Source organism: Ornithodoros turicata, chromosome 2, assembly GCF_037126465.1.
Source record: "Ornithodoros turicata isolate Travis chromosome 2, ASM3712646v1, whole genome shotgun sequence".
NCBI classification, from domain to species: Eukaryota; Metazoa; Arthropoda; class Arachnida; order Ixodida; family Argasidae; genus Ornithodoros; species Ornithodoros turicata.
The window spans coordinates 72,679,291-72,702,216 of NC_088202.1; the positions used below are offsets into that span (position 1 = coordinate 72,679,291).

Sequence of the window (22,926 nt, forward strand, 5' to 3'; positions counted from 1 at the left end):
CTGGCATTTTTTTTTAAAGAAAAAAATTTTTGACACATCTTCTGGGACACCACGTATAAAACAATGTAGTGAGTACACAGCCCGTCCGAGACGGATGGATTACTTCGTTTGTGTAATGAAATTAGGATAGTGATTACTTTTGCAGTAAGATAAGATTACACTATATCATCACAACAAAAGAATGTTGACATTCGTCATATACTACTCTACGCTAAACCTTCATGAGAAGCAAGACACAGGTTAAAAATAGAGAGTCATAGAAATGCGTCATGATACCACGGTGACAAAGATGCCGAAGCCCTTGGCAATACGAAGGCCCTCGACAGCTGAGGCAGATAAGGGAACTGTGATGCCGACTTACAGAAACATTAGAGAGCTTTTGTGCACTGTACGCTATCGCCTTTGCGTACTTAATGGATAGCGTGGCGGTTCTGCAGAATGCGAGAATCTCTCTTTATGTTTTGCACCTGCGCGGAACCACCAACACTATTGCTTACGCATACTCAAAGGTGATAGCGTATGGTGCACTAAAACTATCTATTCTTTTGCTTGTAGCAACGGTAAATGCACGCCAAGGATAGTCAAAATCTACTCCACTTCATACACTAAGAAGATTTGTCAACATTGTGCAATTAACGACATCTGACGTCCATTGCCGTGATTGTAAGCGTGTGCCTTTTTTCAATCAGACCGAGGTGCTAGCAGTTCATAAAGATCAGTTGGTGCGGGAGATAATGGAGGCATTTTTTATTGCCACTTGTAAAGACAGATGTGTCAGCTCCCCTTGTGTCACGTTGACGGATGTGGAAATAGATTTTCTGCGCATGGACAAGGTATTGAGTGCTATCTCCCAGCCGGCAGCATGAACCTTTGTCCTCTCTGTACATTTTTAGGTGATAGTCAGTGACCTAGATGTTAGCGTTTAAGAGGGTGTGTTCCTTGATTACACTTCAGTTGAGAGTCTGCAGTTGTCCTGTCTACTTCTACCCTGTCCTTGTCTTCTTGCTGCTATTCGTCACCATGAACCTATACCAACTACCCCGGATTGAGCAATTAAGCAACAAATCTCTCGAACTGAACGTGGTCCTGCAAGCATCGCGAAAAAGCTTCAGTTCACATGGCCATAAAGATAACTATGGATGTCTAACCAAAAAAAAAAAAAAAACTTATAAAAGTAACATGTAACAGAAATAACTTGACCAGAATCAGGATGAAGATTGAGAAACGACTGGGACCGCAAGCTGGAGCCCGGCGTTAATTTGACGAACAGTATTGCGTTTTTGCGAGATCAGAGTCATCGTTGAGAACACCCTCGTAATTTCATGAGGAACAAACTGCAGCAACAGTGATGACAAGCAGTTAACTACGTGTTAAAATACTAGCTAAACTACTGCATAGTAGTAGCGAAGTAGTTAAAACTATCTCTGGGAATGTAATTAAAACTAGTAGTTAACTACGTTTAGGTTACTGCGGGCTACGTCTGTATACTTACACACGATACATGGCGTGTTGGCATATTTTTTTTGTCTTTGATATACATGTACCTATCTTATGTTCATCCAGGTACACGGTGAAACACAGCGAAAGGCATCACCCTCCCTGTCAGCGGTGTCGAGCGGCATAGTGCTCAGGCAACAGGCATGTTCCGACGACGCACATTAACGATGGACAGAAGAGACGAGGACAGGCGCTAACGCGACCTTTTGAAATGTCCCGTTGTACTAGAAACGGATTTTAGCAAAGTTGACGTTTGAGCCTGTTAGCACTCCACTACTGTGGATTAAAGCACTCAAGCGGGACGACTTTGAAATGGCGCGTTGTACTAGAAATGTATAGCAAGGTCGACGTTTGGGCTTGTTTGCACTGCATAACTAGACTACATAGATTTCCGGCAGATAAACTGGCTCTCGTTCTTTGACTACGTTGGAACGCTCTCTTGTGGTGCGCGCTTGTGGTGCGTTGACGGGGTTGACGCTTTCATTTTTAGCCGGAGGAAAGGTCTACGTGAGCCGTACGTCGCTAGAAAGAGTTGCGATTGTTTATTCTCGACACGCTCTACAAACTTCTAATTTACACCTCCGGTCTAAAGTCAATAAAAATAAACTGGCAACGTAATCATATGAGACAATAAAAATGGCCGGATAATTAAAAGCAAAACAGAAAAACAACGAGGCGACTAAAACACAGGGCTCTGAATACTATCCGCCAGTTCTGCTTCACGTGGAACGCATCGCCCTGTTTAAACTGTCGGTGCACTTTATGTTGGACACGGCGCACCAAACGCCAAGGTAGTCAAAAATGTAGATAAAATATGTCCCACTAGTTACAAAGTATTTTCCTGGTGTAGTTACACTACAATCGCAAGGGGTAGTTAGTACTTGTAGTTGTTGTAACTATAAAAAAGTAGTTACTGCCCATCTCTGGCAGCAAGTAAATACTGTGTTGCGAATGGTATACAGTTCCAGCGCAATATGTGCAGCGAGGAGGAATACAAAAGCCGATACTCCCGTTACCGTGTATTCACGCGAGAGACATCCTAACGGAATATTCTGGTGGAAAAGGAAACAAAGACCTGCTCGCGGTGGAGAAGTTCTTCTTTATGTTACATTGAGTATTCGCGCAGTGCCTAAGTACCCCGTACTGCGCACACAGAATATTCCCCCACGGTTAGTAGTGCACAAAAAGACATGACGTTATCAAATGGCAATGCGTTTCGACGCGGGATCATGTTGCTCAGGGGATATCCTACCAGGTTTGCCAAAGGTGGCAAAGAGCTCGTAGACACGAAGGCAGACAGCGCCTTGAACCCCAAGGAAACAGAGTATTCCAACTATTTCATCATAGTTGCCATTCAGATCGTAGCTATGGAGTATAACGCCTACTGTCGTAAGCATAAATGCAATCAACCAATGCGACCGCATACAAGACATGAGAATATTATCTGGAGCGGATACTTTTCAAAGACCGTCTCTATTTTAATGTGCAGCCTTAGGCTATATTTATGTAGCTCCGATGGTACAGTGAAGCATCGTAGTGTTCGTTAAGGGCATCCGGCAGGTCCTATGTTAGCCATGTAAAAAAGCTCGTATTTGAGACCCATTTTATCCTGAACTACTAAGTGGAATTGCACCACATTTGGCCATTCTGTATATAATTTATTTCGCAACTTATTGCACCAGAATTATGATGTTGGGGTTTGTACATATTGCACACTAAATCTGTTTGTGAAAGGATGTTAAAATTTGTGGAAATTCCATTATTTTGCAGATTTCAACGCGTACTCAAACTGTGACGTTTAGATACATGATTCTGTTACAGTAAGTCCAAAAAAAAAAAACTTATTTACAACATTGGAAAAACATACTGCGATCGAATCAGTAGTTGTCAAGATAATGGGTCATTTAACACAGAAACCGACATTTCTTGAAATTGACAACTGAAAGATAAAACCACTGGCACAAAAAAAAAAAAAAAAATCATTGATAACTTTAAAATTCACCAACTCCATAGTCATTCTCAATGTCTGAAACGTTTCTGTTAGCAGCCCTGCGTGCCTTCCGTGCTTCTTTAGTGCATCGTTTGCGCGAACCGCAGTCACTCCATGTCGAGCTGATCTAGTGCCCTTTTGGTGTCACTGGTTAGCACTCAGTCCCATGCTCGTTCGAACGCATAACCTTCCAATGTTGCATTCACTGAAGGTCATTACAGCATCATAAACAGCCAGTTTCAATGTACTGAGGCTGACGTACAGGTTCTTAGGGGCACGTTACCAGGTAGACAGGTTTCATTGCTTGAAGGACAACGCGAGGAAGTGAATTTTTCGGATCATACGGCTCATTTCTTTCTTCTGCCACACGGTACTTGCACCAGCTTTCAGGGCCAGGAGGGCACCTACCATAGTTTTGCGATTCATTGGTTGAAAGCTTGTGAAAGTATGTCGCCCAGATGTCTTGTCGCATCTTTTGCAGGTCTCCTGTATTACGCCTTATGGCAAGTCCATAGCCGTTCTGGAGTTCATGTATTGCTTTCTCAATGAGTCTCCCTCGTCCCGCAAGAGATTTTTGTCGCTTAGTAGCCTTCCTTTGCTCTCTCTCTCTCTCTCTCTCTTGAGCTTGCGGAGACATGTGCCCATTCTCTTTTGAACGTGCCCGACGCACCCCAACTTTTCTACGCAGATGTCTTCGCGATAGGGTTTAGAAGCTGCTACCTTCATAAACCCTTTGTTAATATGCCCCTCGCTCCTCCACACTCCTGTTGAAAATTCTCGAAGCTCCCTGAACTTCCATAGAGCCACTTGCACCTTCAAAGTTCTTCTGACAACCACTTGAATGACGAGATCCTTATGTGTCTGTGTTGCTCTCACGTAGGCACCCTTTGCAAAATTTTGCCAGACATTCAATGTACTTTACCAGTATCTAGAGATGTTGCATTCACTACACCATTATTGGTTGTGTGACCACGCTTTTGCTAGGTTCCATCGAGGCCTACAGCGATTTCCAAACTTCCACTTTCCTCCATGGCCTCTTTGACAGCAGCTTTCATACATGATTTTGCTGCAGCTTGCAAATGCGTAGCTAATTCGCCTGTGTAAATTCCAAACTTCACTGGAGGGCTTGGGAAGTTCAAAATCGCACAGAGGGTTTTTCCGGCAGTGTAGCTCTTGCCAATTGAGCGGAGGCCGTATCCGAGACGTATATTTGCTTCGCAAAGTCCTGAGTCAGTCCTTTCCGAAGTGAAGTAAGAAGGAGACGCCCCACATGACTCGCGTGAAAGAGCGTACTTCAAAACCACATCCGCTCTTTCACTCATCAGTTCTGAAAACGTCATGCTGCCCCCACATACTTTACAAAAGCAGGACATGATCATCTCTCTCAATATCTTGTTGTCTGTTAGAAGAAACCCGTCAGCTTTGTCGCTGCACATATCCGGCTGCTGGGCAAAGGGTCCAGAGCGCCTCTTTCTGAACAGGCAGTCAAGACGCGCCGTGACGTGTTGGGCCTCTGCTGGTGGATTCGACTGCATTTGCTCGCCCTCAGAAGGTACAGATGGTGTTGCTTCTTCCTGCACACCTTGTTTCATGTGCTGATTACCTCGAAATTTCTGTTTCTAGAACGCCGACTTTGGTTTTGTCACCGTTACAAAGCAAGAAGCACACCATCCACACCGCACACAATGGTTTTACAAAGGGTTGGCTTGGATAACCGAGTGGCTGTCCAGCTACATGCACCAGGGTGTCCAGCACACCATGTCTGCAGCCGCTGAACTTAGTTTTACTTACTTTTGGCGCGTTCAAAACCACAATTCTGAGTGATATGTCAACCTGAGACCTCTATTTTTTTAGGAAACTACTCGTTCGATTTCAGTGAAACTTTGCAGGACTCAAGCACACAAGGCAAGGTACAAAAATAACACGAAAGTGGAATACAGAATTTTTTCGGGATTTTCGTTCTCCAGAAAGACTGACTTTAAAAGGAACCATGTTGCATTTCGAATTACGCTCCTACTGAAACCACGACTGCTGCTATTTGACAGATAAATAGTATGTAAAGGAGATGGTGTTCCTCTACACGAGTCCTGACTGGCGACAATGAAATGTCCCAGAGGACATGCGACCGCGACCTCACGCGAGGACGTCGTCGTCCAGCAGATAGGCCCCCACAAGACCAATACATGGCACAACCTAAAGTAATTTTGGAAGCCAGAGCCTGCGAGAGGAAGTCTCGGAATAGTAATTTGGGACAACAATAAGAAATGAAGAGCATATTCGAGAAAAAAGAGGAAAATGGTAAAAGTTCACGTGTATCTTTGTTCATGTGTACCCTTGCGTTCTTTGATATGGTATACTGGATCTTGGCAGAGCAAATAATAATAAGCCCCTTCACAATAAGGATCGAAGTCCTATGGTGTCCAAAAAGGCCAAAAGAGCAATGGGGTAGAGTATCACCCCTGGCGATAAAGCTCACCATTCATCATCTGACAATAAAGTTGTTGATAGAGCAAAGTGAGTGCCGGAGGACCAAAGCGGTGCGATCACAGTAAATACGTGCAGGAAAAGTAAAATATGAATGTCGGCACAGTATCCCCTGAAGTCGGTTCGGCATGAAAACTAACCCCCTTTCCCCCACTCCTTCCTGCTGTCCTCTCTCCACCTGTCCACATCTGTACGCCGCTCATAGCCACAGTTGCTTCGTGGCGCTAGGACAGAATTAAAAAAAAAGGAAAGAGCGAGTGAAAATCATAGTTAATCTTCATTCACTTTTTCTTCTTACACCGTGGAAGGCAGGGCGGAAGAAGCTGTGCATAGCAAATCTCTAGCAGCCTGTCCGCTCGAAAACGGCTATCGTCAGTACTCAGTCGTCAACCATTTCATTGCATCTTTGTGGCCCGAACAGCAGCCCGCACCTGCTCAACAGACAACATCGGTCGATATCCCAACTGGCCACATCGGCATCCGATTGCCGCCCGTCGGGGCTCGGACCCCCACGATCCGGCAAATGCGCATAACGAAACCCTAGGAGCCCACAACACGAGAATAAGAAGAAGAAGGAAAAGTAGAAGAACACAGGCTACACAAATATACTATTTCGCTATGCCAAGTTCGCACTACGGCCCCACCTTCCTGCTTCAGTCAAATGCACAGTTTTCACTCAGACGAGTCCCTCCAAAAGCATCGATGGGGTGTAGCTCCGTATCGGGACAACACGTTTTTAAAACTTAGTGAAAGGGTTAGGAAAGTAAATATTGCATAGAAGTGGAAGAAGATCATATACTGAATCTAAAAATGTAAGAATTATAAAATTCTGTGGACTAGAAATTTTTTTATATGCATTTAAACAACCCCATCTGATTCACTTTTAGCGCAGGAGACACACGGGGATGCTAAGCCTAACCGATTCGAAACTTGCATTCTCGCGAAAGGTAGGGTCGTTGAAATGGGCTAAATCACGTCACTTTAGTGAGGTTAGGTTAAGTTAGGTTCTACAGATTGGGGGGGGGGGTCTGGAGGGGGCGCAGATCCCCCCCTTCAGGCACGCACTAGGCGGTGCGGGCGTCGAGACTGTGCCTCGGGTGAGGTCAGTAAGGTCCTCAGCCAAGGGGCGGATCGCCATCAAGAAACCGGCGATAAAATTTAATTTTTATACGTTTTACGCAATATACGAGGGTTATTCCTGTTTAATTTCGTTACTAATTACTTCCTCTTCCACGTAAAAGCGTTTGATATTTGTTTTTATTACTTTTTGTTTAAAAAAGCCAGCGGTCCCGATACGGAACTACATCCGCATCGATGTATTGCAGCGTCATCCTTGTGCTCCCACGCGGCATTGTCCTGGAAGTTGCGGACATCACGTTATTTTCAAACTGTGTTCAGGTGTGCTCGAACGAAGAACGAACTATCATGCCGAAAAGGACGCCGCAGCAACGTATATTGACGGTGTCCGGACCCGCGGGCCACGGGCTTACTCAGTTGCTGCGTGCACGACGAAGCCTTACTTGGATATCTTTGTTCAATCACAATATTATTTGTTGTGTCTTCCTGCAGGGTTGGTCTCAGCAGGTAAACCTAATCTTGATGGCGACATGCGCTTAGCAATTTGGGTTCCAGGCAGACAAATTCATAGAAGTGTTTGGCCCAAGGGCAGCTCCGGCCCTAGGGGCACTCGCGACAAGGCCTTCGACTGTCTCCCCACAGCGCTGTGAGAGCTGTGTTTGCGAAATGACGGTGCGGTGCAATTCCGGACTGCGAACCGCAGTCCAGTCCAGTATTTCTTAAAGGAAAAGTTTGTTTTCTTACGTGATTGAAATAAATATGGCTGGTTGGAGCAATGGACTCCAAACAACTCTCCTTGCGAACCCTTTCGCTCGAAATCGACATATTTCCAGTGTGTTTCGTATATTATCGTGATCGCATAGAGGAACAACAACAATCTCCTCGTCGCCTCGCGGGATGTTTCCGTGACGTGTCAGCGTTGCTCTCCAACACATTCTCCTTGCATATTCTCGGCAGCTGGTCTCAAAGAATTCTGCAGCAGGTGAGAATGAATTCAGGCGTCAACGAAACGCCCACATGCCCTCGTAGAGCATACCCCTTTCTGCGCGCGAATTTCAAACCGTGTAGATTCTAGTGATTCATAATGCCGATAATAAATTATATAGCTCAGGCTGACGAAAAGTTTTTTTTAATTCCGTGTTAGCGCCGCGAAGCAACAGTGGCTATGAGCGGCGTATTGACGTGGACAGATGAAGAGAGGACAGCAGGAAGGAATGGGGGACAGGGGGGTTAGTATGCGTCCTGGGCCGACGTTGACGAAATATGAAGCAGGGATTACGGAAATCTGCGAATACACTACCCGCGAAAACAAATATCTACGAATTCGTGCCTGGAAAGCGAACACTCACTTTAAAAAGGGAAGGCGGTTTGCTTTTTGTGGCGTGTCACGTCTACGTCTTCCCTGCAAAGAACGTGACCGACTGCATCAGGGACGTCGTGGTAGCGACATTACGGGCTTCACGCAAGGACTTTTGGAGTCACGATAGGTATTCTTCATGACAGGAAATCTTCTATCCCATCCTGATGGCACATGTCCTGTTGGGTACGTGAGTTCATGAACGTGTGCCTTTGATGAAGTTCTTCGGCAGAGGTGGAACAGCGGGAACGAGACTTGAAATCCTCCGCGTAATTATGATGCAATGTACTTTCATCGCCTATGAGGTCGTCTCTATTACTCCAACTCTAATTTTACGCAAAATATGCTTAATTGCACCGATTCTACGCGTACAACTTGGTACACAATTTCGAGTCTTCAGCATCCAATTCCCTTTTTCAGTTAGGCTATGTGGCCGATTCTTCAGGTACGAGCGTGCTCGTCCTCCAAATAAGTAATAATGAGGTGGGTGAAACTGATATCCCGCAGTAGCAGTAGGGAAACTCACGTTCTTACACAAATCTATAGAACCCACACGTTCTTACATGACTCATTTCATTATCATAAATTAAGGTAATTAACTAACCATAATATTTTATTAACATAATTATTTAATTACACAAGTAATTGCCCAGATTACATATTGCCTTACATAAGACTACAACAACGTAAATGTTCTACGTGCAAACTATCGTTACAAATATGTCAAACTGCTAAAAATATGTACAATCAACCATTCGTATGTGCACATATCAGGTAAAATTCGACTTAAAAACTGGTTGTGATCATTTACGCTATTTACTTTGTCTGAATGCCTTGCTAGAAAACGAGGTTCCTCAGAGCATGTACCGATTAGACCACTGACGCAGGAATTCCTGGTCACCTAGCGAAAAGAGACGGAGCTCAAGGTAGTCACGGTGCAAACACATAATAAGAGTAAGTCTTGGATGCGTGTCTCGAATAAGGCGATTCTGAGCTACAGCCTGACAATGGAACTTCCAGAGTACATATGACGGAATTATTATGATTAGATTGCCAAAATTACTTCGGGCGCTCACTGCAACGATGCCTTACAGCGAAGGGGCGGTGCACTGAAGTCCATAACGTCGACACTACAACAAACTGATTGATTGATTGATTGATTTTAAAAGACAACAACAAACACATGTAGAACACGTGTATTTATTTCATTTGCACCACAGTTAGGGCAAGGGTAGAATTTCTTGCAGTTTTCCGTTTGACCATCCAATCTTTTGTTGGAACTATATACCCAAGCAGGCTTTCCAGTGAAAGTCCGCAATCTCCCGCGGCAGTGCAACCGGGCAGTGCAACGCATATAGTGTAGTATATATAACTTGATTTTCTTGGCTGTTGGTTCAGTTCCCTGCGTCTTGAATACATTTTCCCATAGCAACCAAACGTGTTTGCAAACTGGCTGGATCTTCGTGAAGAGCTATTCAAGAAAAACTTCGCATCTCCAAACAATTTACTTTCAGTGTGGCCTGAGTTGTTATATGTACAGGAGTGCAAGAGCAATTTCCGAGCTCTTGGTCAGCAAATGAACGCTACCTGACGTTCCTTTGCACTGCAAGGTGTGCTGTGACAAAATACGGACAAGTGCTACATAGCTATATGTTGTCTGTGAGTTTCATCTTTGTTGTCAAGAGTATACACTAAACCTACTACTTTCGTTGTAAAATACTTTGGTATTTCTATTACCATCTATAGGATGGGACAAGCGCAATGTTTGGTCACACCACATTGCAAAAGTGGTACTGCCGTCGCTCCAAAAAAGAAGCTTTTACGCTTTTTCATTAATCGGTGGCGTCACTACACTCCCATTAACATTCAGAGTGCACATGTTAGCACCGCTGGTGTGCCTCTGTAAATGTGTATACGGGGCATTTTTTTTTACTATTTCCATTTTTTGGATAAAAAAGCGATGCGAGTAGAATAAATGTCGTTGTTGCGGTTGAGGTACGACCAGGCTGACTCCTCTCGAAGAAAGTACGTAACTACATGATGTCTAATTATCTAAAATTATCGTAGAACGTGAAGAAAAACAATGTGCAAGTTTCCGGCGATGCAGAATCAAAAATAACAAAGACGGTTAAGAGCATCAGCTGTTTACTATATACATTAAAAACAAGACTTTCGTGCAGTAGGCTGCACTTCTTCAGGTTTGAGGACCTGTTAAAATTAGTTAAAATCTTTAAACAATTGATTTCTGGCAACAGCGAGGATAGCAGAATGGAATACAATCCTCGTTGAAAGCCATTCTATGTTTCGAAAATCGTAAATCGTGAAACGTGCACGTGCGGTGAAATATCCATCACAAGAATTTTGATAGCTTGAGCACCTTGCTTGAAGACACGTACACAGTATATTGGACATTTTCTTATCGCGATAAGCACTCTCCACAAATAATTGAAAATAATGTTCATACACGTTTAATAAATTTCCTCAAACAGCCCGCAAAGTCTTGAGACTTCGTGTTTGTGTCTGTCCTTTCGTGTTCCCTAGTCTCGGGGTTTTACATTATGCATCATCTTCACCAGCTCAATTGCTTCCTAGCCATTTTTTCATTGCCGCAAAGTCTATTTGGGTTCTCAGTATGTAGGGACGAGAACGTTCACGATGCATGTACCGGACGCCGTGTAGCAGTAATACAGCCACGAAACCGGAACGATGCACACATTGTGGCAAATAGTGCAAAATAATGACCACATTTCACGCCTTGGCAATGTAAACAACGTGTACTTCATGCGACGTACAGGAACGTGCGACGAACGGGACGAGACGTTATCTGGTTTCGTGTTCGGCCACGATCTCGCCCATCTTCATCACCGTCAGAACGTAACGCTCAAAATCATGTAGATTTGATCACTGCGGGTAGCTGGCACCGACAAAAGTGGTAGGACGCATATTATAGCTGGTGCATGATGAACAATGGGCAGAAATCCAGGGAGGCAAAAAATTGAGATCGTTACTTGAAGAATCATTACAAATAGCTACCCGCGGGAACTATGTGAACAATGTAAACGTGTTTCTATTCGCACTGTATTAATTTCGCGAAGCGTGCATTCAGTCATTTTCGAAGTTATTCGCGAGTATTTAATTTCGCGATTCTAGGGCTGCTGCCATTTTCGAAGTTATTCGCGAGTATTTAATTTCGCGATTCTAGGGCTGCTGCCTTTTGCAGGATAATCTTCAAGCTGTGTTCGCGAGTAAAATTTTTCGCGACGTTTTAGCGGTCGCGAAATTCGCGAAAATTAATACATCGCGGATAAAAATACGTTTTCAGTAAACCAACACTTGTCCCCCCCTTGGTGTATTGGGTCTATAGCGTTGGTCTATGTAAATAGTTTTGCTTTGTCCGAGGAACTTGCAATTTTGTCACTTGTTGCGTACTTCTCGGTCTCTGTCCATTGTTAGTTGGGATATGCACCGGTGGACGACCGTGTCGCGCGCATTGTCTACCATTGAGGAACATTTACGACGCTGTGGCAATAAACGACTTCTGAAAATCCCAGAGAGCTCAGCGCCGCTTTGAACTATGGAAACTTGCTGTTAACAAACGAAGAGAAGTAGGTCTCCAAGATGTTTCGGTTCCTTCCCTCCTGGCTGATTGTGCACGAGGAGTCAAGGTCAGCGAAAACGGAACGTGAAAGACAGTTCTCCCGTCCTTATTCCAGTATTCTCCCGGGAAGCAACGCATGCGCGAGGAGCACTGGGATTTTCTGAAATCGTCTATTATGTGCACTACGTAGTTGGGAATATTCCATGTACATAAATGAGTTCAGAAATATACTCACCAGGCTGGGGGGCATGAGAGAAGAATCAACAAGAGAAACGCTAGAGCCACCAATGGGACACAAAAGCGCCATGGATGTACGCTCATGGTGACGGGCGAGAATCAGCTAGCGAGGATCACTCATTCCTGGAAAGCAGAAAACATGGAAGTCAGACACTTCATTTCTTTGTTGATTCCTTTATCTCTCGTAATACGAGGGGCGTTCAAGTCAAACCGGGACTTTCTGTCTCCTGAGTGAACAAATGACTCCCGCTACTTCTTTTTCATAATTTTCACACGCGACAGGCCTCCGCGTCCACCACGTAGTGGTCCAAAGTTTGTGCGAAACAGAAGACACGTGCTAGACAAGATGGCCGAGAACGAGGTGAGCGCGCACATCGAACAGCGAATTGTCATGAAGTTTCTCGTGAATGAAGGCGTAAAGGCTGAAATTCACAGAAGACTTCAGGCTCAGTATGGCCACGATACACTTCGCTGCAGCAAAGCGTTTGAGTGGTGCAAACGGTTCCGAGACGGCCGTACATCAGTGCAGGACGATCCCGGCCGTGGCGGCTCAGAGCCCAGTGTCAGAGTTCCTGAGAACATCCAACTTGTGCAGCGTATGATCCTCAAGGACCGACGGATAACATGTCTCGAACTGGCTCGAAAGATGGACCTTTCTGCGGGAACGTTGAACACTATCATTCATGAACGTCTCCAGTTTCGGAAAGCCGGGCCTCATCACCAAAGGAGTCCTCCCCCTACAGGACCATGCACGCCCGCATACCGCGCATCTCACGACATGCACCTTACAGGAACTTGGCTGTGAGTTGCTGCCACATCCCCCTTACAGTCCAGACATCGCCCCCCAGCGATTTCCATCTCTTCGGGCCACTGAAGGCGTTCCTTGGGGGCCGCAACTTCAGCTGCGACGACAAGGTTAAGAATGCGGTCCGATCATGGCTGCTACGCTTGGGTAAGGATTTCTACGCTGCTGGCATCCAAGCCCTCGTGAAACGCTGTGACAAGTGCATTAGTGCAGCTGGAGATTATGTTGAAAAAAAAACAACTAGTTTCTCACCTGTAAGTCCATTTTACTTTTGCGAAAAATGAAAAGTCCCGGTTTGACTTGAACGCCCCTCGTATATACAGCGGCGCCTCTAGTCTAACGTTCAGTTCAGCAAGGAACATAAAACAAGAAGGTGTACATGCGCAGCGCGCACGTCACTGGGCACACAGTCGGACCCTTACTGTTCTTAAACTACTAGGGACCTGATATCACCAAGTCTGGGATCGGATCGGGGGTTCTTATTACCGGGACATCGAAGAAGGGCGGACAAAAGGTTTTCACGCGTGGTATCAGTGCAAAATCAGCGTACCTTAGCGGAGACCCACGAAGTCGTGCACAATAGCAACGCTGGATCAAAACAGACGCGGTCAACCAGAAATGCAAATGCAAATGAAAAAACAAGTTCACTTCAAACTATGTTACACGCAATGTTAAGTTCGCACTTGTTGTCATACTTCAAAACTTCGATTCCGTTATGAAGCTACAATCAGAATTATACTGGACTCTTTCTTGCTTCGGCACTAAGCAGTGAACGTCGCTTCAGCTCGTGCATCGGGTATACATCGGGTGCTTTTAGTTCATGCTGCGCGTGCACGCGTGTGCCACGCCAGCACCACCTAAATAGAGAAAGCTTGCTTACTCGTCGATGTGACGTAACAAGCAAGAGTCAGCCAATCAGGATCGCGTTTTCAATGGAGGTAGCCAATCACCAACGAGCTTTCAGCTGTCGTATCCATGGAGACGAACTACAGTCGTCTGCGAGTAATGATTGAACGTCTCCGCGTACTAAATGGGAAAACTTTGAAATAAAGTCGTCCCATATCTTTCTCAAGACTGATTTTCTGGAAAGCGTGTCGCAATATTGTCTACAGATTCAGGTCTGCAGGTTCCAAGTTAGCTGCAATCATTTGCGAGTTATTGAATTCGCATAACGGTGGTTTGCAGTAGCAGAGCAGACGAATTCAGACTTTATATGCTCATGTAGCGAAAGAGGCAGAGGAGGCAATAAGTAGGTCTTCTGTATCATAGTGCGAGTTACGAAGAGGACAGGTGCCACTGTCCGAAGGACGTGAATATAATTGTTGTCAGTTCAACATTTGTGATAACTGTTGTGGGCTAAAATTCAGTAAATCGGTAGTAAAAAATGCAGCAATGCGCATCATGCAGCGCATGTACGGAACTACGACCGGCCTCGTTCCAAATCCACGCGCACACGATAGGCATGCGTGTGCTTCTCCTGCTGTCTCATTAGATGCCGCCAGTCTTTGCTCCCTGAGGATCCTTTTGGTTGCCGCCAAGACGGCTCTGTCTTCTTTTCTTTTTCTTTCTTTTCTAAACGGTAGCGCTGTGTGAACTAAGTTTGCTTGCACTATACTAATACAAACACTGACTTTTATTTGAGAACAAGTTGTTTTTGCATTTTAGTGCCCCTTTAATTAGCGTCTCTAGGGCGTCGGGAGCGCGCTCCTTTTTGCTAAACGGTGTCACTCCTTTTCTGGAGAGCTGCGCTTTCGATAAATTCACGCTCCATCTTGCAGGTCGGAGCGCTCTGCTCCGTGACGTACGGAGGAAGGGAAGGCCTGAAAACCAATGGGCGACCTTGGAAACTTGCGTATAGCACCCTTGGCTCTGAAAGACCCATTAGTAGGCACACCGGAGTACTAGAGACAGAGTACACCGAGCGCATTGGCTAGAGCTGCTACTTAATGCGCCTAAACAAGTACTCCTCTTCGTGTTATCCGCCTTTCTTTTGCTCCAGCTATGCTCATTATGCAGCAGTGCCAACAATCCAGAGTCCCTGTTTTAGTAAATCTCGCGCTGCTGAATGTGGGACATTTTTTCTTGTTTTTGTTTCCGGTACCATGGAAACACAGCGTCTCTCCAAAATGAATTATAAACTCTTCCGGAATCCATAACTTAAAAACCCGAGACTAGGGGACAAAAAACGACAAACACAGACAAGGTCTCAACAAGGTGTTGAGACCTTGTCTGTGTTTGTCGTTTTTTGTCCCCTAGTCTCGGGTTTTTAAGTTATGGATCTATACCACCAGCTCGCTTGCTACCTCTCTATCCTCTCGTTGTCTTCCGGAATGTCCGGAAGCGTTCTTCGTGTCGTCACATGCACTGAACAAAAATTTCAAAGCATACTAAACGGCGACATATTTTGCGCTCACAACGAACGATATACGCCAAAGAGGTAATAACACCCGCTCTCCTTCCTCGACCAGTTGTCGATCATCACGTGGATACCGACCAATTCACATGGTGAGCCTCCCTGCGTCGATGCATATGGCAGCTGTGCACGGATTCTACATAACACTCACGATACCAAGACAACCTACACATGGCAGTTCCCTCTAACGGTAACATTAGTAGCGCTTATGCATCGAATGGAGCATCGCTATTTGAAATACACGCAGCGCCATCGCAAAAGGCCTTTTGGAATACAACCACACGGTCACGAATAAATTTCCTGCGCAGCGGGTTTCGACATCATGCAGGCGTGAATGGGTGAAACACGGGAGGTGCACCAGCTGGTAAAGCTGTAAAACGCGGTACGGATGCCCTTGCGCGCTCAACATTTCAAGTAAACAGGGTCTTTATGACTACGAAGTACAAGTGCCTTTAAAAAGAAAACAGGGCTCGTGAAAATGTGTCTGCGATCTGCGCAGCTCGTTGAGTGCAGCTATATCGGGTGGAAGCACACAGCTATGCGATGCTATGTACATGTAGAAAGCCTTCTTGAAATGAAATGAACACACTTAAAATGAGAGCACTTGAAATGAAAACGTGCTTATCAGTATTTTAATAAGGGTTATACTGTTCATACCATTTTTAGGTACGCAGCGATAATTTCTTAACACTCAAAGCTGGCAGTGAAAGAAACGACAAAAGCGTGATTAAAAGAGATTAAACGTTATTTAAAGCAGAATTCACAGAAAAACGTCTCCGACGAATTTTTTTGCAATATAAACCCTGCATTGTTCCGTGCTTGTAACGACCAACGAGTTGGTTGTGAAGCCATATAACTGAAAGACAAACAAATAGAAGGTGGAGGAGCGATTTTAAATAACTTGTCGAAGAACGTGAGGGTGTATCATAGCTAAGTGTTGTCTGTGAGTTTTATCTGTTAAGAGTACCCTAAACGTACTCCTCATCATTAAAATAAAGTACGAATAAAATCATCATTTAAACGTATCCCGTTCGTCGTAGGAAATTAAAAAATATATCTTATTTGCAGTGATGGCCAGTAGTTAACTACATGTAGTTAAACTACTAGTTAAACTACCTGATTGTAGTTAAAAAGTAGTTATCAACTACTTGCAGAAATGTAGTGGCAACTACGAGTTAAACTACTATTTTAAGTAGTTAACTACAGTAGTTAGGTTACTGAAGGCGCCAACTACGTCCGATTTTGCCGCAAGCTTTACGGCACGATTGTGCTTCCGACTTTTACCTTGAGCTATTTGTTTGATGAGAACGGAGGTGCAGAGCAATTGTGTCGTGCATGTGTACTAAATCTTCACTTTTAATGCTTGTCTAGTGAAGCCTCATTTGCTGTGAAATAATTCTGCAACTTAGTTTATCGCGTAGGCACAGAGAGAATCCCGCCGCAAGCTTTGTATTTGACGATCGTAGCAATGGCTTGAGCCAAAGTTTATTAGTGCTTGTGATTCATATTTAGGTGTCCAAGAACACTACAAGGGATTGGTGTTGGTGGACAACGTTAAGTAGTTATAGATGTAGTTAAACTACATTGCAGTAGTTAAAAAAGTAGTTTTAACTACTCCCCCGAAAAGTAGTTGAACTACTAGTTAAACTACTCAATCACAAAGTAGTTAGTAGTTATAGTTAAACTACTGTAGAAGTAGTTAGTGGCCATCACTGCTTATTTGTATTAGTTTGTGTAAACAACTCCGTCTAAACTGGTCACAAACGAACACTTCATGGCACTTTCTCTAGTCACTTTACGTGCGGCAGATCTCCTGTGGAATACGATGATGCTCTATTGAAGAGAAAATGTATGGTCTCTTTCAGTCATTTGCTTTACGGGGAATTACCATGCCGCAGTCTAGTGAATTCGATGAGTGAGTGAATTTCCGACGTCGCTGCATATGCTCACTAAATCAAGCTGTTCCAGTATAAACAATAGGACAAAAGCTCAAAATTTCCCGATATTCTATAAAAAAATCATCCTGAAGCTATTCCCACATATTTGGAACTTGAAATAAAGTGTTCTTCCTTTCCGAACCTATATTCGAGCGTCCCCCCATAAGTTACAATCGGGAGAAGTCATTCCCATAGCCGAGCGCACTTTTCCCTCTGGGTCCTCCATCTGTATGGACTGTACTACCCATTAACCTTTGTAAAGTTTAAATAAATTCAAATAAAAATACTGTGATTAGAATGGACGCATCTACGCCACCGCCGTCAGCACTATTGTCAGCATCTACAGGTTAGTCCGGACGTACGCCGTCGGCATGAGAAAACAGACAAACACACACAATCTGAGCTTTTACTACAGCCATCACGTCGCTATCGAACCCATTGTACCTGGACCTTCCAGAAATGCTGTCCAATATCTCATCCTAAAACATCTCACTGCAGTGCACAAAGAAAATGCATGACTGATGCTCTCAATGGCAATTTTAAGGCGGTTAATCCTATTGTTTGCTCGACGAAGACTTATAAAGTGTCACGTGAAAAAAGAAAAATAATAGATCATTACGATTGGCATTTGATAAAAAGATATTTTATCGAAGCGTGAACATATTTCGCCTCCAGCGTCTTCGACTGATTCTCTAAACCAATAACTATGCGGTCGAACATGAAAATGTCCCATAGTCTCTGGTGCTCTCTACGTAGGCTTCATGATAATTTCTCGATACGTTTTAATTTGCGCTGTTCCAAACGTATTGCCTATCCGTGCCCTGTAGGCATTTTCAAACTGGCAGTGATATCTTTCCGATGCTAATTTGAAGTGCGCCAGAAAGTATCTGTATTATATCACCTTATTTATGCAATAGATGGAATACTGCCCTACAGGCATACGTAGCCCCCTTCGCTGAACAAGTAAACGAAATTTCCCGTAATCGCTCTTGGAAGGGTACGTGCTCCAGCACCAGCACCACGCGCACATAAAGAAGATACCAGACCGAGAGATAAATGTTTAGTTACAAAATTGTAGCAGGTTGACACAAGTCAGAGCACTACTGCTCCACTTCTTGGTAGCGCCACAATGACAGCAAATAAAGTGAAAGGTGAAAGTGAAAGGTAAAATGAATAAAATAAATTGAAGAAAATGAAAATACACACACGGACAAACGAAATCACGCGTGGATATCTCCTTGTTGAGTGTCTATGTATTCGCTTTTCTGAAAGCCTGTCAGTTAGACATCGTAGTGGTTCATCGCTGGATGAAGCCGTGCACTATAACGCTTATACGATCACGTATTACGATTAAGATAGGAATATGATCGCTATCTCGATGTTCTAAGTCGGTGGGCCATACGGTGTCGTTTGCTAGCTCACGTTAACACGTAGGAAGGTCCAAAGCAGAGGAGTGTCTCGCTGTAAATCAGTGATCCATCGCACTGTGAGGTTACGGCATCAATTTATCGTCGAACCACCCCACGGTAGTGAGTGAGCATTTAAGTATCCGCAGAGTTGATACGGTTCTGTGAGGTGGTTCAGGAGGATGTATACGCAGGTCTTCACTAGCTTTGTTTTGGGATTATAGGTAGACGATTGCGATTGTGAAGCTGCTTCCCATAAGCGTAATTTTGCAGGCAACATAGCGAATAGCATTCGTTGAGTTAGAAGCAATCAATGCTTGAGGGAGATCCCTGCGAATGGCCAATATTGCTTTTGATGTTGTCGGTGACGAGAAATGGACCTGATGCTGCAGCAGGTTGTGCCTAGATCGGCTTCATATAGTGCTTGCATTGGAGTAGCGAGCCTACAAAGAAAAGTTCCTAATGTGACCAATATATTTTATGGCGTTGCAATTCCACTGGAGGATACGGGTCTCGGCGTATGTGTTACTTATTCTCTAGTTCTATGAAAGCCTGCATTAGCTGGGCCTCCAATGAGAACTTTGATTTGACTTCTGGGAGGTTTTGAGCGGTGGGGATTGCTGCAAGAACAGCTTTAAGTGCTTCCACGAGGAATGGGATGATTGATAAGACTAGTGATGCCCTGTGCTCTGGTGAAGCGAACAGTGGCGATGGTGTTTTAAGCGGCGGTTTTCGTGAAATTGGAGGTGGCACCTCCTGTGCGGCACGGGCTGTGCGCTTTATGTGGATTGAGGTGGCTTTGTGGTCCTCTTCTTGGGGCGACATTAGAAGAGGGGAGATAGTCCCTGTGGTATACGTATGAGGGACTGGGGTTGACTCTGATGTTGAGGCAGGTGGCACCGCTCGCGTGGCTTCAAGTTGTCTTTGAGGGGCTGCCTCCCTATTTCTTTCGTCGTGTGCTTCTTCGCGTGCGTCTGCCCTGACTGCTTGAACCGCTACACTAACTGGTTTGGGCAACCATATGTTGCGGCGTGCTACCCATTGCAATTGGCACACTTTATTCCTATTAGAGCATGTCTTGTGTTCATGAGGTCAAGCGCAAATATTACACATTTGGCAGTTTGTCAGATGGCCGTAACGAAGGCACCGAAAGCATTATGTGGGAGAAAAGAATTCATTCTGATAGTCCGTAAGTATTAAAACCCAAAGTTACGGATTCTGGCATTTGCACATCGGACCAGAACGTCTTGATAACGTTCAGCATGTTTCTTTCAATGGTGGATCCGTATTCGTCGAAGTTGCAAAGTCGTTGCCTATGCACTTCAAGTGCACCTGAATCCTTCAGGCATTCAAGAAGTTGGCCGTTTGTACTGGTTGTGACGGCAGCTCCAGCAAGGCTGGCTAATGCTGAAAGGCTCTTTGCGGCAGGTAGTGATGATACTGCGATAATGACTGAGCCCCCAATGACGATCCTGTGCGTCTTTATTTTTTCTTGGACTATCACCATGACGCTAGGCAGTTGGAGTTTGCGCGAATAAAGGACTCATACGTTCGTACTGAACCGGGTTCACTACGTTCTCACAGCCGACACTGAATATTGCACAAGTTTTAGAGTTGTCGGAGTCGGGGTCACCACTGTCATCAACTCGTGCTCGATTTGCGGCTGTTTGCTCAACTGTGTCTGATGAGTGGCTTCTCTTACAGTTGTTGTTAGTCTTGACCTATTTGCTGGCGTTGACATATCTGCCGTCGTTGTCTGTGATGTAGCCATTGACCTGGATTGCTAACACTTCGCCTCGTGGTTAGCAGTGCATGCCACAGGTGGCACTACTGCAGTCTCTCGTCGCAGCGCTCGCTGTAGAAGCGGCTACGTGGAAATCATACGCGCTTGAAGAGAACGGTTGAACCTTACTGAGGTCGAGTAAAATAAGTTGAGTATAGGAGCAGAGGTCAGTCGCGAGTAAAGATTATCGAGCGATAGGCCAACGAAGAGCGCTATGCAACACGTCTTTACTCGTTTCGTCGTCGTCGTCGTCGTCGCTGTCGTCTAATACCAGAATGAAAACGACTAAGAAAACGTAACTTCGCTCACTTTCGTTGGTGATATTTATGGGCTGCCATGGACCACCATTTTCGGAAACACCTTTCTTCGTCTACCAATTTTACACGACGCAGTGAGTTAAAGCTGTCCGTTATTCAGAAATCATTCTTGAATAACGTGACTACGGTTGTTTAAATTTTAACTCAGAAACGGCAGTAAGAAAACTGTACAATTCATATTCCACTACATGTTCCCGATTATCGTCCATCACCTGTAAAGGCAGCACTAAGCCCTGTCAAATAACGCACCTGGAAATCAACCCAAGCTTGCAAAGTTTTAGCTCTTCCAGTAAAATAACTCAGAAAACAATGGCTTGCTATGGGCTCAAACCTACGCGGCGTAGCCCAACATGCGATCATGCAAGAAATATTGATAGAAGAAGGAAAACCAACTGAGAAACGTATTTCTTTTTCTATCACATCACATCACGTTTTTGTCGACGACACTCTTCGCCTAATTAATGCCAATCAAATTATTCGACAATTTATTATTCGCCAATCAAAAGTATGTTCTATGTTACGATAAGATCTATTAACAGAGAGGTTTCCTTTCTTTTGCGTCGTGGATGAAAAATAATTACAGGAAAATGCAGATAGCGAAGCCTACGCATCTCATACCTACGCGTTCATAGATTGTCTGCGCGAAATTGTTTCAACTTCAGGAGCTGCCATGGAATACCGGTCTTTTACTTCGCCGTTGCTTTCTACTTGTTGCTGAGCTATTTCAATTGCTAACCGTAAGAATAAATTATTGTGCAGCAAACTGGTTCAATTTAGTGAAAAGAGGTGCTGTACGTGCTGTAAAGTCGGCGCGAGTCATCGACTGAAAAATAAGCTTGTGGAGGGCAAATATTATAGATTGAAATTTGCTGATCCCAACATTCTGTCACACATGATTCTAGCTGAAGATATGGATGAAGCGAAATGCAAAACACGTTTCGCAAACCCTTCACTCATGTCAGCAGGTAAGGAAATAATAGCACCCCCCGCAGCACGCCCGCAGATTCATTGCCGAACAACAATGACATGCAGCGAATAGGATCAAAATTGTAATTTTCTATCTCGCTCGCGAAAGTGTCACCACGCAGGATACAACAAACTATAAAGTGACATAGTGTTTCCACTTTTGAAAATGTCTTTCGCAGCTACAACGCAATATGGCCTGCATTCTTTGAAGGCCTCATATCGACAAAATTCGTGCCTAAAAACCCACACACACAAAAGAAAAATCGCCGGTGTCTATGCTAAAACATGATAGCTTTTCCAATAGTTAGATATTGAGCATGATCGTAGTTTAAGTACAAGCTCGACAACTACTTCGATCACTTCTCCTAAAAGAAATACAAGCGACGGATAAGAAACAACGTCGTTATCTGTAGGGAGCACAGATGGCGCTAAGGTTCAACATTTTGAATGTAAAAAAAAGGCAAAGAAGAGCTTAGGAATATAGAAAAAAGCTACAGCGCAGAGAGTGGCGAGGATAAAAAAAAACAACAAAGCGAGACTGATATCGATTATGGTGATGGAGATGGCTGCGCTCGGAGCAACGTCGAATGAGAAAGGAGAACACATCGGGCACAAGAGATCAGAGACACGACAGCGCCTCCTCCTGGAAAGAATAGCACGATAGCTTGAACGACAACTGAGGGAACGCGTATACGAGAGAAAATATATTTTGTACGCTTGCCTTCATCACATTTCAGCCGTGACCTATAGAAGGATCAGTGACGAAGAAATTATGAAACTGAGGTCATGTGATTGTGCCGCGAGATACAATGGCGCTAAAATTGTAGACCTAGAGTGTGCATGACCCACCATTTATGTCATATAGTAGATTGATTATATACGGATAGGTCTCTCTTTTTGTTGTTTTCCGATTTTTCTCCAAGCGTTATTGATGAGAGGCGCAAGCGGATGCGGAGCGTTACTCGTTACGTTTATTGTCGAACGCACACATTGGAAGCGAAGTCCCGTTGAAATCACGCATACGTTACTACTGAGTCTGCGATACCTGACAGAACAAAA

General features: G+C 44.5%; 1 protein-coding gene and 1 long non-coding RNA gene across 10 annotated transcripts in view; both read right to left on the reverse strand.

The window, feature by feature from the left end:
• LOC135385561 (uncharacterized) overlaps positions 1–22,926 on the reverse strand; it is a 390,670-nt gene that overhangs the window by 271,439 nt on the left and 96,305 nt on the right. The window lies entirely within an intron of this gene.
• The window catches only part of LOC135385560 (glutamate-gated chloride channel-like), a 468,552-nt gene that overhangs the window by 126,790 nt on the left and 318,836 nt on the right, over positions 1–22,926 (reverse strand). For all 9 annotated transcript variants that reach the window (XM_064614944.1, XM_064614942.1, XM_064614941.1 and 6 more), the window contains one exon: positions 12,239–12,363. In XM_064614944.1, the coding sequence (XP_064471014.1) occupies positions 12,239–12,324 (86 nt within the window). In that variant the 5' untranslated portion in view covers positions 12,325–12,363. The remainder of the gene's footprint in view (positions 1–12,238; positions 12,364–22,926) is intronic.